This window comes from Delphinapterus leucas, chromosome 7 (genome assembly GCF_059928025.1).
Source record: "Delphinapterus leucas isolate spDelLeu-1000000601 "Yukka" chromosome 7, BTC_Dleu_Yukka2, whole genome shotgun sequence".
In the NCBI taxonomy this organism is placed as follows: domain Eukaryota; kingdom Metazoa; phylum Chordata; class Mammalia; order Artiodactyla; family Monodontidae; genus Delphinapterus; species Delphinapterus leucas.
Window position 1 is genome coordinate 63,824,877 of NC_143135.1, and position 18,406 is coordinate 63,843,282.

The 18,406-nt window shown below is 38.6% G+C and overlaps 1 protein-coding gene across 3 annotated transcripts in view; it reads left to right on the plus strand.

The window, feature by feature from the left end:
- The window catches only part of TMEM135 (transmembrane protein 135), a 256,453-nt gene extending 238,555 nt beyond the window's left edge, over window positions 1–17,898 (plus strand). For 2 of the 3 annotated variants that reach the window (XM_089915385.1, XM_089915384.1), the window contains one exon: window positions 1,518–17,898. In XM_089915385.1, the coding sequence (XP_089771511.1) occupies window positions 1,518–1,650 (133 nt within the window). In that variant the 3' untranslated portion in view covers window positions 1,651–17,898. The remainder of the gene's footprint in view (window positions 1–1,517) is intronic. The other variant, XM_022594059.3, reaches the window with a different exon arrangement.
- The last annotated feature ends 508 nt before the right edge of the window (window positions 17,899–18,406 follow it).

Genomic DNA, 18,406 nt, shown 5'->3' on the forward strand with positions numbered 1-18,406 from the left:
ACATTACACAGATTCATTAGAAATCATGCCTGAACAATTGACTGATTTCCACTTGGGAAAAATAATCATATTCTTTTGCCTGACTTTGTAAGCACACTTTTCTTTGCCTTTACGATCATATTCTTTATTGTTGTGGTTGTTGTTAGCATTTCCTGATTATAATCTAATTCTTTGGGAGGCAGGTTGACCTGATAGAAAGACCATGGGCTTGGGAATTGAACAGACCTAGGTTTGACTGCAGTTCTGATACCCTTAGCTGTGTCACCGGTTGGGAACATTCTTTACCATCATGAGCCTCAAGTTTCTTTCTCTCTTCAATGAAACAGTAATACATTGTGGGAAAATCGAGATGTTTGTGGCAGCCTTTAGGCACCTAGTAGGCATTCAGTAAATAGCAGCTGCCATTAATATTAGTAATAGCGAACAGTTGTATCGTGCTTACTGTGTCCGAGAAATGTTTTTAAGATCCACACATACACACATACAACCTACATATACATACATATGTGTTTAATCCTTAAAGTAGCTCTGTGAGATAGGTACTATTAATATCTTGCTTTTGCAATGTGAGGAAACTGAGGTGCACGCAGAGGTTAAGCGCCTGCCAGAATCACAGAGCTAGGAAAGGACGGCGGAGCTAGGATATGAGCCAGGCGGTCTGACTGCAGAGTTCTTCCTCTTAGCCATGACACTGTGTATCCTCTATATTATTAGTATTTAATCATTTCTTTCTTTGTCATTTAGGTTTCTTTGCACATCAGTGAGTTTAACCAGTTGATTATTTCGGAAGGGAACATACTTTGGGAAGGATCTGAAAATCACATTTATTGGCTCTTGGAATAATGATACTGTCCAATAACTCAAAACTAATTTCACCTGGGTATCTTCCCCAGAAAAGAAAGGCTTATGATCAGGCACAGAGACACAGAAGGTCCATCCTGCACATTAGCTAAAATATATGTCTTTTAAAAATTTTATATCTCTTAGGTTAGGTGATGGATAAAATGAGGGCTGTGTTTTTACTATGTTGTGTCTGTTAGAAATTTGAAAACCTATATGCTGTTTGCCCTTCAGTCACATTTGGATGTATTTTCTGTTGACTGTGAGACGTTAAAATTTCAATTATGAGAGGAATTACGTTTAATACCTTTGCTTGTCAGTAAATGTTAGCGCATTCATTATACATTTAGCTTCTTGTGATTTTATCCATCAGAAAAATCACAATGAACCTGTTTTTGTATTTGACACAATCTAGTGGAAAGGATTCTAGAAGGGTTTGAAATAATGATGGTAATCTCTGGGGTTTCAGTTTGGGGGATTATCATCTTTTTAAAGAAAATACGAGACAGTGAATCTCGAGGAAGAGTATCAAAGTGACTTTTGAATCTGCCATTGAGTCTTTTGCCATGTCAGCATGTTCGGTCTTCCCATCCCATGAAAGATAAGTCAAATGGAGTGAATCATCTTCTTTTATAAACTTCATTAAGTACTTGTTCCCTGTGTCCTCTGTTTTACAGATTTGCCGTTATGAACCGAAAAGTCCTTGATGCTTTTGGTACTGGTGCATCTAAACACTTTCAGGATTTCATCCCTAAGTTGGATCCAAGATACACAGTTGTAACACCAGAGTTGCCCATCGAGTTTTCTTGAAGATGACCGTAACTTATTAATGTGACTTAATGTTTCATGATTTTGTCCTAGAGAGTTAATTATGTTGAACACAAAGAAGGGGGGGCCTGAGCTTGAACGTCAGTGTTATTTCAATGAGAGATGCTCTTTTTTTTTGTTTTTCTTACCAATCAGAAATACAGAAGCTTTTCAGGAAAGTGTTGCTTAATAATTAAGCTCCCTCTATAGCCAGAATCTCATTCTGGATCACTGTAATGGTTGACATTATGATATATTATTATCGATTAAATTATATCCACAAGGAATATTAAATAATCTATGTAGAAATGTAGTAACAAATAAGAGTATACTTAAAATTACTTTAAAAGATGTTTTACTTCATTCCAATCTAATTCTTGGTTAAAACTAAGAATATTTCTACATTTTAGGATACAAAGGATCACGGGTACATGGATTTGGTCTGTATTTTTTTTTTTTTTAAACTTCTGAATTGGTAACTATAGTAGTGAAATGTTATGGGTATGGAGTAACTCTTCACAGACAGTGCTGCTTTATTTAGTATAGAGCAAATTAATCGGAGAAAGTGGCCATTCTTAACTTCAGGGATGCAAAGACGGGTATCATACTGTTGGGATAAATGCCGTGGTATCCGTGCTCTTTTTCCACTGATACCTTCATCTCTCTCCATGATTAGTTGAGTTGGGTTCTTCGGCAGCCCAGTGAACCTATGTATTAGTGGCAGGTTAGGAGCAAATGGAAATTGACATATCTGATAAAGTTGAAACGTACGTTTTAATCTTTTACAGAAGCATTACACTTGAATATTCAAAAACAAATGAAGTTACTTTTAAACCTCCTGTAGGTTTATTATGTTTGTCTTCATTTATAAGGGCTGAATTCTTCATAGCTAAGTTTGTGTGCTGTTGTCGATTTAGAAGGGATCAAATTCTATGGAACAAAAGTAGTTTGGGCAAGTTTGGCAGTTTGTTCCCTCAGCTGTTTCACCTATACGGATGTTTGACAACTAAAAACATTCTAAAAATCCAGTGGAGGTTTAAAAGTCCACTTCATAATTGGATGCAGGTTCTCTAGCCTCTTTCCAAAAAATCATGATCGTCACTTTTACTCATGTTAGAGCAAAGAAGTGACAAAATGTAGTCACTGCTGATTATGAGTTAGTTCAGGACAGCTTTGATTGAAATATGATCACTCTTTAGAGTTTTTCAGGGACAAGTTATTCTTTTCTAAGTTAATGCAAGGCTTAAGTGGTTGTGATATGTTACATTACAATTAATGTAACATATAGGGATAATGGTATATTTTTTTAATATAATTTTGTTGCTGAAAAGTTTTAGGCTGCTGTAAATTAATTATGCAGTAGAACTTGTGTAGCAATAAGAATTATAACCCAGACTTTTTAAATGCTTAATCCTCCATATTCAATTTCATCAAGCCTTGTATACTTCTGTTTACATGGAATTCTAACCTTGGTTGTTATGGCAGATTGAAACCAAACAAAAAAAGACAGAGTATCAGCGAGAGCCAGTTTAATTAGGCCAAAATTTTGCAGTGTGATTAGCTTTTTAGGGTCGACTTGTCTATTTATTAGGCAATACTGTTAAAGGATCCTTTTGGCTTCAGACTTCCAAATTGATTAATTCAGTTTTAAGTTTTTATTCACTGGAATCAAAATGATGATTAGTACTGTGTTTACTTTTAAAAATGAAGTATTATAGCAGTGAAGAAAGCACTGCTACTTGCATCTCATTTTCTCTATTCAGAAATCATGTTTATAATATTTTTCCGTCAGTTAAACAGAAAACTTTTTAATCCATAAATTATTGTTTTCATTCAGATTAAAAGACTATGAAATTGAAAGACAAATTCTACTGAGGTATGATGAGATTGTTTAGTGAAATTTTACTGGTCAAAAGGTGCATTCCTATGATTTATTTTTTTAACACAAGGTATAGTCATCTTTTATTTTATAGAAAGTATGAAATGAAATAACCATCATGAAGCAGAGTCATACAATGAATGTATAGCTGGAATGAACAGTTAACTAGTTTGCAGTGGTGAACAGAAAAGGACAATTTGATTTCATTGGGACAGATTGCAAAGTATCGAGCAAACACAAAGAAACTCTGTTTGTATTCCTGAATTCAATCAAAATGAATGTGTTTCTACCTCTAACTAACCAGGTATGGATTGGCAACTTGGCATCATAAATAAAGTCAAATAGATGTGTCCATTCCAAAACATGTTTTTTAGTCCATTTATACTCCGAAAAAATCCTGTCTATGTTAAGCTTCCTTCCACTAGACCTGATTATATTAAACACTTATTATGCCCTCTTAGTATTTCCTACGTCTTTATATAGACTGAAAAACAGTGCATTGAGGTGCTTAATAGGATTTTGGTTGTTTCCTGTATTGATTAACTATTTCCTGTATTAGTAAAATCCTACAGTTAGTACCAACCAAGTGAAGAAACAAGTTGCATGATAACAAATTGTCTCAATTCTGTTAGATTCTTACCCATTTTTCATCAGATAGTTTAGTCCATTTTATTACCCGTTTCTGAAATAAAACCTTTTGATTCGGTTGTCTTTTTTTTTTTAATAAATTCTATGATTTCTTCTGTAACTTTTCTTGATCTGTAAACATTGTCATCTCTCAGTTGATACCTAGTATATTTTTTGCTTTCATTTCTTCTTTAGTCAGTGGTTATTTAATTTAGAATTTTATCTTTTTACTCGTTGCTCTTATTAGATTTTAGAATTTACTTTCTTCTCGAACAAACATGTCTTTCATGACGAAACCCAAATCGGTCAGTTGTCACACAGTGTGTTCTTGTTGAGCTTGCGTATTCATCTTCTTGTAGATTTTGTCTAGGCTAACAATTGATTTAGTTGTTAATGCTGACAAAATTGTTTCTGCTTGTATGTTATCACATTCCTGAGTTTCTAAGTCCTCTGATAATGTCTAGTTAAGGAGAATCAGTTTTCTTTACCTTCAAGGAGCTTCGTCCACTTGCTATGGCACATCCTCCTAGCAGTGGGGGTCAAGTGGCCTCTCAGCAGGGCCAGAGGGGCGTGCCCACTGAGAGCAGTGGCCTGGTGTTTTTGCTGCCTTTGAATCAGAAGTCACCAAGCCCTTAGAGCCCTTGAATTCTCCCTGTGATTTATTTTTACTAGTATAAGTAGAAAGTAATTTGTCAGAGCAACAGAATCTTCTTGCACGGATGCTTTTTGGCTCCACAAAGAGAAAAGTATTCATGTCTGAACTGTGATCTTGCTAACATATCTGATAAACTTTATCATCTCCCCTAACACCTTGACCTGTCGCTGCTTATCTCTTCAGTATTCATTTTCAGTAGACGATTTAGGTAGCTGAAAACGCGTGACCAAGAAGAAGACCTAAGAAAAACAATAAGAAATAACTGTTTTCTGTGGGGCTGGGCTAAGGCTAGCTTAATTGTGGATGCTCAGGAGACTGTTACAGTCGCCGTACCTCTGTGCCTCCTCTTCATAGCCCTTTCCTGCTGGTGCTTTAGCTGGCTCTGCAATTCCTTCCTGTGGAGTTGGCAAGGAAACGAGTGTAGGCACCGAGGTGGCTGTGAGGTCAGCTGTGCCCCGGGGCCCGGAGGCTGTGTGGACTTCCCTCTAGCCAGGGACTTCTCTCTTCCCTTAACTTCAAGATTAAGGCTGTGTGTTCTGTTTCAAGCTGTAGCCTCAGGTGACTTTGTAAAACTTCCATAGTTAGGGAAAGGGTAACTACAAAGAAATGAGACTGACATTGATGTGTGATTTCTGGGTCAGGAGCTTGACCGTGATGTAGCACGTGTCCTAGGACTGCAGCAGGACAGTGCATAGCCTGAAGCTCACAGCTGTGGTGAATAAGAATATGTGCTGTTTTATATTGAGAGAAAAGTGAGTGACTTTTAATTGGAGGAAAGAATTAATATCTGGTAACTGATTTCTTGCTCTTTGATGTGGCCTCTCCCTCCCTTTTCATGCTTCAGTCCCAGCTGTCACCTTTCTCCTCTTTCCCAGCCTTGGAATCTTCATGTCTGGCCTCATGTTACCTCTCTGCACTCCTCGTCCCCGTGCCTCTTGCCTTTCTTCTGCTGGTTGGTGTTATGTTCCAACTATGCTCCTTGAATGTGGGTGCTCCATCGCTCCCTCGGGTGACAGCTGGTCCGGTGGGGCCCCTAGAAGGATCGTGAAAATGGAGTAGACCTTTCTGAGGATGGTGACTTGTGATATGGCTCTGCACTTGTTAGGCAGGAAGGAATGAAGGTTAACTGCAGAGATGTGGAAGGAGATGGACCTCTGTAATGTGGGACCTTTAAATCCAGGACAGTCAGTATTTTCTCAACAACAGCATAACACCACCTGACTTTTGCTGTGGCTACACAGAAGGAGGAAGAACTCATTTCCTGTTGCTTTGTCTATTTTCTTTCCACCTTTACCTCATCCAAATGTGCCCTAAGTGAAATAATACATTGGGCTTTAACCTTAGCCTCTGCAGGCCTGAAAATCCCAGTAATCACACACACACACACACACACGCACGCACACACACACGCGCGCACCATCTGGTCCACAGCAGAGGTCTCAGGCAAGGCATAATTTGCACTTCTTCTCCAGATCACAAGCCACTGCAGCTTGCCTGTTCGGTCTTGTGTTCAGTTTGAGATACTCCCACCGCCCCCGCCCATCCTCTGCCTCCACCCCTGCCAAAGCATTCTGACCCTGTCAGAAAACCCCAGACTGCAGGTAATAGGATGTTCCCTGGTCCTAGCACACAGCATAGCGGTCTCAGCATCCCTTCAGGCTTCTACAGGTGGACCTGTGGACCTGTAATGACTGCAGTCCCCCAGGAATGTTACTTTCCCCTGTCGTTTAATTTGGACCAGGCAGTTTCTGAGGGCTGTTTCCTCAGTATCTACTAAACTATTTTAGTTATCAAGTAACCCCTTAAATGAATTTTCTTTTTTGGGTGATTTTGGTCCCACAAGAGGACCCTGTGGCTGTGGAGAGAGATTGGTACCCAAGGTCTAAAAAGGTTTAAAGCATGAAGTAATCCTGTTGTTGGTCATTATAGGATGGGGTGCCACAAGGGGTGCGTGAGAAGAGTGTAAGTACACATTTCACGTCTTACATCTTCCCTCCCATTTGTTTCTTTACCACCAGGAAAGCCTGGGCTTTCCTACCACATCTTTGCCATTTATTTCTTCAGTTTGAGTTCTCCAGGGAAAAAATGAAGTCCTTATTTTCCTGTTTGTTTCAGGGAAAGTTGAGACTGGTAAGAGTCTAAAGGAATGTTGTGGAGTCTGTAAGGAAACGAGGTAGCTTCTCCTCTCCTCTCCCCTCAGAAGGGAGCCAGAGGGATTCATTCAAAGTGGGAGTGTTTAGAGTCGTGTCCCAGTGACCTGTGTGACCTTTGTACCCTGCAAGACTTGGCGTGGTGAAGAGGCAGTGTGTGAAGGGGGAGGAAAGAGTTTTTTTCTCAGAATTATTAAAGTAGGTGCCAGGTCTGCAGCGTTATTATGAATATAAACCTGACTGGAGGCCAGTGGTCCAACTAGCTGTTAACTAGCGAGGTACTTTGCTTCATCAGAGTATTCGGTGTTTGTGGCATGAATGAATGAATGGCCTTGTGATGCTTAAGAAAGGCAGCAGTTAAGTGGGAAATGTGTTAAAAGTATTAAGGGAGGTTTTATATGAATAAAAATTGTAACTTTCTCCTTTTGAAATTTAATTTGTAATATAGTAGAATCTGCAAAACCACAGGAAGGAATTCAGTTGCATCTAAATCTGAGTCTGCAGTTTGGGGAAGGCTGTCATTCTCAGGAAAAGCAGTAAGGTTCCCCTAAGACCAAAGAGGGCAGGATAAATCTATAAAACTAGAGGTATACTTGAATCATCTGGGCTTTTTTTTTTTTTTTTTCCTCCATTAGAACTCTTGTTTCACTAGAACTTGGATTCAAGTTCAAAAATGGGATTGCAGTTATTAATTGCTCATCTAATGATTGTTTAATCCTTCTTCCTTGCCGAGAACACTTACTTTGTTTAAGGCGGCAATATGCCCAGCCCCAAGGGGATGGATCATGATTTTTCTAGGCCTTTCATGTTACTCCTTCTTATCCAGATACTTTTCTGACCTTTCCTCTGAAGATGGTCATATGACCCAGTTTGGGCCAATAAGATGTAGTGGAAAATCTGGGAACCTCTCAGGAAATTTTTTTCTTGCCTGATTAAAGGAAAGCTCTTTTCAACTCCTTTTGTTTTCTCGTTCATAACACTAGTTAATGGCATCTGGATCTGTGGCAGCGGTCTTGCAAACATGAGGTAAAAAGTAAAAAGATGAAAACCCACCACGTTAAAGGTGTCACAGCTGAAAAATGGAAAGAACCTGCCTCCCAGATGCCATTCGAGCCACGGAATCAATGCCAGTAACCACATACCTCTGAGCATTTTGAGCAAACAAACCTCCATCTCTTAAGGCTGTACTAGGCAAGGATTCTGTTACTTTGCAGTTGAAAACATTTCTAATTGACACATTCCAATCCTATATAGATCAGGCCTCAGATTCATTTCCCAGGGTATGCCTCCCTCCCTTGACTTAGAATGTTCCCTTTTCCTCCCCTACTCCACTTCTGCATGTGTTCTGAAATATTCAGTCTCCTCCTCTTTGAAAGTTTGGCTGATCTTTTATCCCCGTCTCTCTGAAGCAGTTTGCTAACACTGCACCTAGAGCACATTCCATTTTCGATTAGCTGTGTACTCACCTGTTGCTCCTTTATATTCTGGCGTATATTTGAAGGGCAGAACCCACGGCTTATCCCCATCTCGGTGCCTAAATCAGGCCTCTATATGGGGGTTATAGGGAGGAGTTAGAGTGGGAGGTGGCGGTCCCAGCAGCTGCCTGTTGAATATATGCTACCTCTGTGGAGTCTGCAGACTAAAAAGCTACCCTTAGTCCTCCTGTAAAAGTCTGGAAAATATTATCCTTACAAATGATTTTGTAAATACTCCAGGAAATTGTCTTCTATTACCATTCCAGCAGCTATTGGAGCCAGTTTGGCTTCAGGTCTTAGAGAAATGATTTGTCATCTGTTTCATTTGTCTGCTTTTTCCTGACAGAGCTGGAATTTTGGATTGTTCCACACTTGAAAACGCCAAATCCGAACCAGAGTTAGGGCAGGACTCAAGGCTCTTCCTTCCCACTAATTTTACAGGGTAAAAATTCACAGGCAGTTTCCTAGAATTACACTTTGCGTCTGGCTTTTTAATAGCATATTACGATTACTTTTTCCCTATCACAGAGAGGATATTTGAGAGGGAAAAGCTTGGAATCACTCTTATCAGTACAGGCAGGGCCCTAACAGATAGCTTCTCTGATACTTATGTTTTTAGGGGGAAAATAAGGCAACTAAAATGTATGAGGTGCCCCTGATATATAGCAGATTGTTTACATCTCATGCAAACCTCACAACCTAATAATAGATATTATTAGTTCTGTTTTACCAGTGAAAGAACTGGTAATTTGCCCAAAGTGGCAGTACTGGAATTTGAGCTCAGATCTTCCAGAGTTGAAAGTTTAAGTTTTGTTTTGTTTGTTTTTCTCAGAACATAACCGTACCTCCCAAGAGGTGGTATCTTCACTCCCCTCTGTTAAAAGTAATCATATAACATCGTAATAAAGATCTTGCCTCCAAAGATTGTTTTGACATTTACTTTCAGAACAGAAACTGGAAATATTATCTCACTCAAAAAAACTAAAAGACCTGATAATGTATATAAAACAGCAGTTTTCAGACATCAAGCAGTGCAGGGCAGTGATCCCTGAGAGAAGGAAAACAAATGAATTGAGTCCTGTGATGGCCCTAGCTGATGCTTGGAGAGAGATTCCAGATTGCAGCTTAGGAAGGGAGCACCACAGCAGAGCCCAGAGGTCTCCCTGAGCTGAGGAAACAGACCTGGGAGTCCAAAGAGGCCAAAGTGGTTGAAGCTCCTAGGGTAGAGTACAAGAGAGGAGCGAGCTGCACAGAAAGAACGCATAAAGATATAGAGAGGGTCCCCTTGAGACTTCAGCTGAGTACTTCTGTTTGCGTGGGACGAAGCTACTGAGGCTGGAGGAAGAACCACCTGAAAGGAGCGGAGGGAATAATCACTGACGTTCACACAAAGCGGTTAATAGTTTGTGTTCTTGCTTGCCAGAGTGGAAAACTTTGTAATTCTCAAAGGGCACTAGATAGGAAAGTCAGAAAAGTATTACTTCAGTAGGAGAGCAACATTAACCCTGGACTAAAAGCTCCAAAGTTTCTGGTTTCTAAAACAGTTTCTGTGTAACTGTCTCCTAGAACAAAGTACAAGACTATAGGTATACAAATATTTTGCATATGCAACAAGGTAAAAACTCAAAATGTTTGGCATCCAATAAAAAAGAATTGTCAGGCATGCAAAAAGCCAGAACTTACAAAACCCATAAGTGAAGGAGATAAAAGAGATCCAGAAATGACACAAATTATAGAAATATTATTTGTACAAAAGGACATTGTAACTATATGCCATGTATCAAGAAGGTAGTGGTCCGGAAGTAGAGGCAAGATTGAACATGTTAATTAGAGCTATAGAAGATATAAAAAGGACCAGAAAATATAAGAGATGAAAATATGCAATGTCTGAGATTTTAAAAAACAAAACCCCACACTGGGTGAGATTAACAGTAGATTAGACAGCAAAAGAAAAGATTTTAAAACTTGAAAACATAGCAGGAGAAACTATCTCAAATTATTTAGAGTGAAATATGACTGGAAAAAAAGTGGACAGAGCTTTAGTGAGCTATGAATCAACTTCAAGCAGTCTGATGTACGTACAGTTGGAGTCCTCAAGGGAGAAGAGATGGGTGTGAGGGTGGAAGGGGAAAAGAAAAAAATATTTTGTATTTTCATATTTCTTCAGGTCATTTGGAGACAGGGGCCAACAGTTCTTCAAATTTGATGAAAATTACAAACCCACAGGTCCAAGAAGTTCAATGAACTCCAAGGACAAGAAACATGAAAAGGATCACACCGAGGCACATCTTAAATCAAATTGCTTTAAGCCAGTGATTTAAAAAAAATATCTTAGCACATCCAGATAGGGGAAAAGGACATGTCACATACAAAGGAGCTCAAATAAAAATGACAGGAAACTTCTCATTGAAAACCATGGGAACCAGAAGACAGTGGAGCAACATCTTTAATATAGTAAAAGGAAAAAGATAGACTAAAACCTGTCAGCCTAGAATTCTATATGCAGTGAAAATATCTTTTCAAACAACAAAGGCAAAATAAAGACTTTTTCAAACATCCAAAAGCTGAATAAATACATCACCAGTAGACCTGCATTACAAGAAATGGTTTTAAAAGTCTTTCAAACATATAAAATAATACTGTGTGAAAATACGGTAAATATGTGGCTAAATACTAAAGCTCTCTTTTTTTGTTATTAAATCTATTTAAAAGATAATTGCTGAAGACAGTAATAGTACCCATTTATCGTGGAGTTTATAACACATTTCAAAATAAAACATACAACAATTACACAAAGTTTAGGAAGGGGAAAATGGAAGTATAGTATGGTAATATTTTCATGCTATACATGAAGTGGTATAATATTACTTGAAGGAAAACTGTGATAAGTTAAAGATGTATAAGCCCTAAGGTAATTCTCCTCACCCCCCAAAAGTGTTCTAGCTAATAATGCAACAACAAAATACAGTGGAATCATCAGTAAGTATTCAGTTTATCCAAAAGGAGGAAGAAAAAGGAAGGACAAGGGAACAAAGAAGAAGACAAATAGCAAGATAATAGATGTAAGCTCAACCATATCAATAATCACATTGATTGTAAATGGTCTAAACACCCAATAAAAAGGCAGAGATTGTCACATTGAATAAAAGAAGGCAAGGCCCAACTGTATGCTATTTTCTCAAAACCCACTTTAGGTATAAAGACACTAGGCTTAAAGTATAGAGAAAGATATAATAACAATAAGTTAAAGAAAGCAGGTGTACTATAGTAGTAGTAAATAAAGTAGATTTTGCTTGAGAGCTTGAGAATATTACCAAGATTAAGGATTAAGATGGTTGCCTATAATGATAAAGAGGTCAGTTCAACAAGAGGAAATTAGAATCCTAAATATATGCGTAACAACTTCTAAATATGTGAGGAAAAGGCTAATAGAACTACAGTGGGAAATAACCAACTCACAAATACAGTTAGATTTTCAACACCTTCAATAATTGTTAAAACACGTAGACAGAAAATCAGTAAGTATTTAGAAGACTTGAAAAACACTATCAACCATCTTGACTTAATTGACCTTGATAGAGCACTCCACCCAATAACAGCACTACACACATTGTTTTCATGTGCATTCAGAGCATTTCCAATGGAGACCATATTCTGGGATGTAAAGCAAGTCATAATAAATAAAGGGTTCAAACCATACAAAAGTATGTTCTCTGGCAAAAGAAGAAAATTAGAAATCAATAACATATCTGGAAAATCCCCAAATATCTGGAAACTAAACAACATGCTTCTAATTTAAAAAAGTAATAATAAATTAGAAATATATTGGCCTGAATGAAAATGAAAACACAATACATTAAAATTCATTAGATACAGATTAGACAGTCAATCCTAGAGGAAAATTTATAACAATAGTTGCCTATATTAAAATAGAAGAAAATTCTCATATCAATGATTTTACCTTCCACCTTAAGAAACCAGAAAAAAGCAAATTAAACCCAAAGTAAGCAGGAAAAGAGGAAGTAATAAGAATAATGTCAGAAATCAATGAAATAAAAATTTAAAACAAGAGAAAATAAAACCAAAAGCTGGTTCTTTGAGAAAATCAATAAAATTGATAAACCTCTAGCCAAACAGAATGAAAAAAAAAAAAAAAGCAACACAGGACTATCAGGAATAAGAGAGAGATCATCACCATAGATACTTCAGAAATGAAAAGTGTAATCACTGACTATTATAAACAACTTTATTCCAATAACTTTGACAATTTAGATGAAATGGACAAATTCTTCAAAAGATACAAATTAACAAAGCTCATGCAAGAAGGACTAGATAATCTGAATAACACTGTATTTATTAAAGAAATGGAATTTTTAGTTAAAAGCCTTCCCACAAACAAAACTCTAGGACCAGCTGGGTTCACTGGTGAGATCCACCAAACGTCTAAAGAAGACATAACACCAATTCTGTACACACTTTCAGAAAGTTAAAGAGGAGGGGAAACTTCCCATCTAATTGTATCAGGTCAGTATCTTCCTGATACCAGAATCAGGCAAAGAAATTACAAGAAAAGAAAACTAAAGTCCAACATGCCTCCTGAACATATGGAGGCATATGACAAAAAATTTTAAACAAAATATTAGCAAAGTGAACATAATACATAAAAAAGGATGATACATCATGACCAAGTGGGGTTTATCCCAGGAATTCAAGGTTGGTTTAACAACGGAAAATCAATCAATGTAATTCATCATATTAACTCACTAAAAAAGAAAAAAGATATGATCACCTCAGTTGAACCAGGAAAAGCATTTGACAATAGCTAACCATCCATTTTTCATTACTCTCAGCAAACTGGGAATAGGAGGGAATTTCTCCAAACTAGGAGTAGAAGGGAATTTTCTAATAAAGAGCATCTATAACACAGCTAGCATCATACTTAATTGTGAATGACTCAACATTTCCCCTCTAATATTAACAAGGCATGAATGTCTGCTCTTACCACTACTATTCAGCATTGTACAGGAGCTTCTAGCCATTGCAACAAGACATGAAAAAGAAAGAAAACCATCTAAATTGGAAAACAATAAGTAATGCTGCCTTTTATGGCAGATAGCATGCTTATCTGCGTAGAAAATCCAATGAAGTCTCAAAAAAAAAAATAAAGCATTAGAATTTTGTGAGCCAATTCTAAAATGTATATTAAAATGCACAAGATACAAAATGGCCAAAACTATTTTGAATCAACAAAATTAGGGGGCTTACGCTATCTAATTTTAAAACATTATAAAGCTACCATAAGCAAGATATTCTAGTATTGTTATGAAGATAGGTCATTAGATCAATCAAACATAATACAGAGTTCAGAAATCAGTCTAGACATATTTGGTTAACTGATTTTTGGCGAAGATGCCATGGGAATTCAGTAGAGAAAGGATCATCTTTTCAACAAATGTGCTGGAACAATTGATTAGTCATATGCAAAAAACAAACAAAAAACCCCATAAAACCCCCAAACTATCTTTGACCCCTATTACAAAAATTAAGTCAGACCATACACAGTTGACCCTTGAACAATGCAGGGGTTAGGTGTGCTCACCCTCTATGCTGTTGAAAATCTATGTGTAATTTTATAGTCAGCCCTCCATAGTCATGGTTCTGCATTTACAGAGTCAACCAGCCACCGATCATGTAGTACTATAGAATGTATTTACCGAAAAAAATCCACATATAAGTGGACCTGTGCAGTTCAAACCAGTGTTGTTCAAGGGTCAACTATATAAAATTTTAAGTCAAAATGTATCATAGACCTAAATATGAAACCTAAAACTATAAAACTTCTAGAAGAAAAAGTAGAAAATCTTTGTGACCTTAGGTTAGGCAAATATTTCTTAGACAAGACACCGAAGGTACAGTCCATAAAAAACAAATTTGATAAATTGGAGTTCATCAAAATATGAAACTGGGACTTCTCTGGTGATCCAGTGGTTAAGGATCTGCCTTCCAATGCAGGGGACACGGGTTTGATCCCTGGTCGGGGAATTAAGATCCCACATGCCGCAGGGCAACAGAGCCTGCGCACGCTGAAGCCCGCACACCGCAACGAAGAGCCCATGAGCCGCAATGAAAGATCCTGTGCATGCCTCAACTAAGACCCAAAGCAGCCAAACAAAATAAATATTTTTAAAAATATGAAACTTTGGCCTTTCAAAAGACACGTTTAAGAGAATGAAAAGGTAACCCACATACTGGTAGAAAATATTTGCAAAATACATATCCGATAAAGGGCTTTATCTACAATATATAAAGAACTCTTGAAACTAGGGAGATTGATTTCTGGCATGAGAGTATTAGCACCTTTGCTGACCTGCTTTCCAATGAAATATGAAAATGATTTTTAAAAACTCAACCATTTAAAACCCCTGGAAATCGTCCTAAGGAAAAACAGCAAATTAAGAAATATTTCTTAAAGAAAAGCTATGAAACGTCAACAAAAAAGGTGAGTTTTACTTGGAGTAAAGAAGGTGAATCTTTCAGTAAGGAAGTCTACGGTATTTGAACCAAGACTGCTCCTACCCTCTCCCCTCCCAGCCCAGCAAGGTTGGAGACTCCACTCTGGATTGCTGAAGCCAGGAACACAGAGCTCTCTTTCTCCCCAGCTCCCAGCCAGAAGGCTTTCTTCCGGGAGTATCAGGACTTCATCAGTTCTCATCCTGCCCCTGCTACCTGTTGCCGAGGCTAAATCCCAGGCAAATGCAGTTTAGAGGTGGGAGTTCCCTTTTATCCAGCCCCCACTCATGGAAGGAGGGTCTCCTTTGGGCGCAGCATGCTGAGAGCACTGGGGCCCTGATTGCCTTTTCCCCATGCTATGAAAGGCAAGCCAAGAGGACCTCAGGTTACTGCTACTCCCCACCCCCACTGAGCACTCACCTCCTAGAGTGAAAGTGTTGTTCCAAGAGAAGCTTGCCATTGCCCGCACCCCAGCGCCAGAGTCAGGGAAAGATGGAAGAAAGATCTATCAGTACCACTGTCGTCCCAGGGTCAGGGGGCATACTCAAAGCTACACCTCCCTGAGAAACGACATCAGAGGCTTAATACTGTGGGGGAGAAATAGATTTCACTAAAATAATTCAGCCAGTCGCTAAGCAAATAAAAACAACAAGCCCTGGAGAAGGGGAGGGGTCAGTGACCCAGAGTGGCTATGGTATATTATCTAAAATGTCCAGTTTGGAATCAAAATTAATTAGGCAAAAACAAAAACAAAAAAACCCCACAGTTAAGTATGACCCATATACAGGAAGGACAAAAGCAAAAACAGGCAACAGAAACTGTGATAGTGATCAGATGTCAGATTTAGGAGGAAAATACTTCAAAGTAGCCATTATAAATATTTTCACAGTAAAGGAAAGCTTGCTTAAAAGAAATAAAGGGGACCTCCCTGGTGGCACAGTGGTTTTATTTGGCCAATGCAGGGGACACGGGTTCGATCCCTGGTCTGGAAAGATCCCACATGCCGCGGAGCAGCTAAGCCTGTACACCACAACTACTGAGCCTGTGCGCCTAGAGCCCTTGAGCCACAACAAGAGAAGCCACCGCAATGAGAAGACTGCGCGCAGCAGTGAAGACCCAACGCAGCAAAAAAAATTTTTTAAAAAGGAAGGTATGATGACAATGTTGCATCAAATAGAGAATATCATAAAGAGATAGACTTTTTAAAAAGAACCAAATGGGAATTGTAGATTTGAAAAGAACAATAACCTATATATTAAAAATTCACTGGAGAAACTCAACAATAGGCAGAAGAAAGAATTACTGAACTTCAAGATAGATCAATAGAGATTATGCAAGCCAAAGAACAGGAAGAAAGAATTATCTATTCCACCATTACTGGAAGCAGAACATGTATTATTTATGGAAACATTTATTGTGTGCCTACTGTCTATACACAATACTGGGTGCTAAGGGATTTTTCTCAATCTTGAAAGAGTAATTTTTATAGTTACTGGGGACTGTAGGCCTATGGTCATCTCAGTGGTCCTAAATGTAGGCTTTTCTTGGGGCCATATGAGATTTCTTAAAGCCATGTGCCTGAACCCAAAGAAGTGGTTGTGTAAGATATAGGAAAATAAGGAGTAAGATTCGTTAAAACTTTCTAAGCCTTCTCTGGGTGCCATGTGTCCTCCTGGGAACTTCACATAGATAAATCTTAATAAACGCTAAGGTCACGTCTCCAAGTGATCTGAGACCCACAGATGTACCACCAGCCTTGGTAGTCTATGAAGCTGTTACTCGGACTATAACCCTAGCTGTATAAGTTCTGGGAGCTGAATTTAACATTTACAGTAACATTTATACTGCTCCCTTTTGGTGTAAGTACTCAGCAGGTCATTTTGGAGTAAAAATTTGTTCTAAGAAGCACCACTGTAGAAGACCATCTAAGTGGTGTAAATGTAGCTTATTGGACACCTGTTGTCCTGGAAGATGTTCTAGGACTTCTGTGGCTTTGTGAAGGCCAGAGTCACCTTCTTCAAGGCTTTGCTTAAATGTCGTGTTCTCCGTGAGGCCTACCCCACCTTAGCATCTCAGACCCATATAACCACCTCTACTTTTTATTTTTTATTTTTTGCGGTACGTGGGCCTCTCACTATTGTGGCCTCTCCCATTGCGGAGCACAGGCTCCAGACGCGCAGGCTCAGCGGCCATGGCTCACGGGCCCAGCCGCTCGGCGGCATGTGGGATCTTCGTGGACCGGGACACGAACCCGCGTCCCCTGCATCGGCAGGCGGACTCTCCACCACTGCGCCACCAGGGAAGCCCCACCTCTACTTAAAAAAAAAAATCCTTAACACTAACATCATTCAACATGTTAAATTACTTACTTATTTAGTAAATCTATTGCTTCACTATCTTCCCCTGTCAGAGAGTAAGCCCCACAAGGATGGAAACCTTTGTTTCATCCACTGATGTATCTCTAGTGCATAAGAGTTTCTGAAACATAGCAAGAGAGAAATCAATTGAAAAGACATAGGCAACCCTAATCTGCCGACTTATCCCTCCCCCTTACCCCTGTGATAGCCGTGAGATTGTTTTCTACCTCTGTGACTCTATTTCTGTTTTGTAAGTAAGTTCATTTGTACCATTGTTTAAGATTCCACATGTAAATGATAGCATATATTTGTCTTTCTCCTTCTAACTTACTTCACTCAGTATGACAATTTCTAGGTCCACCCGTGTTGCTGCAGATGGCATTATTTCATTCTTTTTTATGGCTGAGTAATATTCCATTGTATATATGTACCACATCTTCTTTACCCATTCGAAAAATAAAATAAAAATTAAAGAAAAAGAAAAAACATAGGTAATATGACCATATTTATTCCCCATACTGGTGAAGTAATCCATATCAATTGCAGATGGTTTTAAATTTTCTGGGGACTATTTTAGGGATATATTAGTATTACTATTATCATAAAGGTTTCACTCAGATTTTGTTTTCAGTATTGTTTTGAATGCTTTTATAGTGATTAAACAATCTTTTCAATATGACAGCAGGAATAAGAATAGTGGCAAGTTAGAACTGCCAAAAATAAGAAATTGAATTCCCCCATGTCTAAAATAGGATTGCAGAATCATTTATCCTGGACAGCGGTACAAGCCCAGGAGGGCCCAGAACCAGAACCTTGCATGCACGGGCTTCTTTACTCTACTGGCTGCCTTCTAGTCGGAGAACTGTGCAGGTAATTCCCCACGACCCGGTGCTGTCAGTGCCGCTGGCGGGCACACGTGACAGTCTGATCCTCTAGAAGTCAGAGCTTCATAACTTCACACCACCACTGAAATCCACATTTTTTTCATCATCCCCAAAGAGGAAGAACAATAGTACCCCTCTTTTCCCTGTAATGCTACCAGAGGGCTGTCTCTTTATTTCTCCTACATCTGCTTTTCCTAGCTTTTTGATATCTTACCTCCCTAA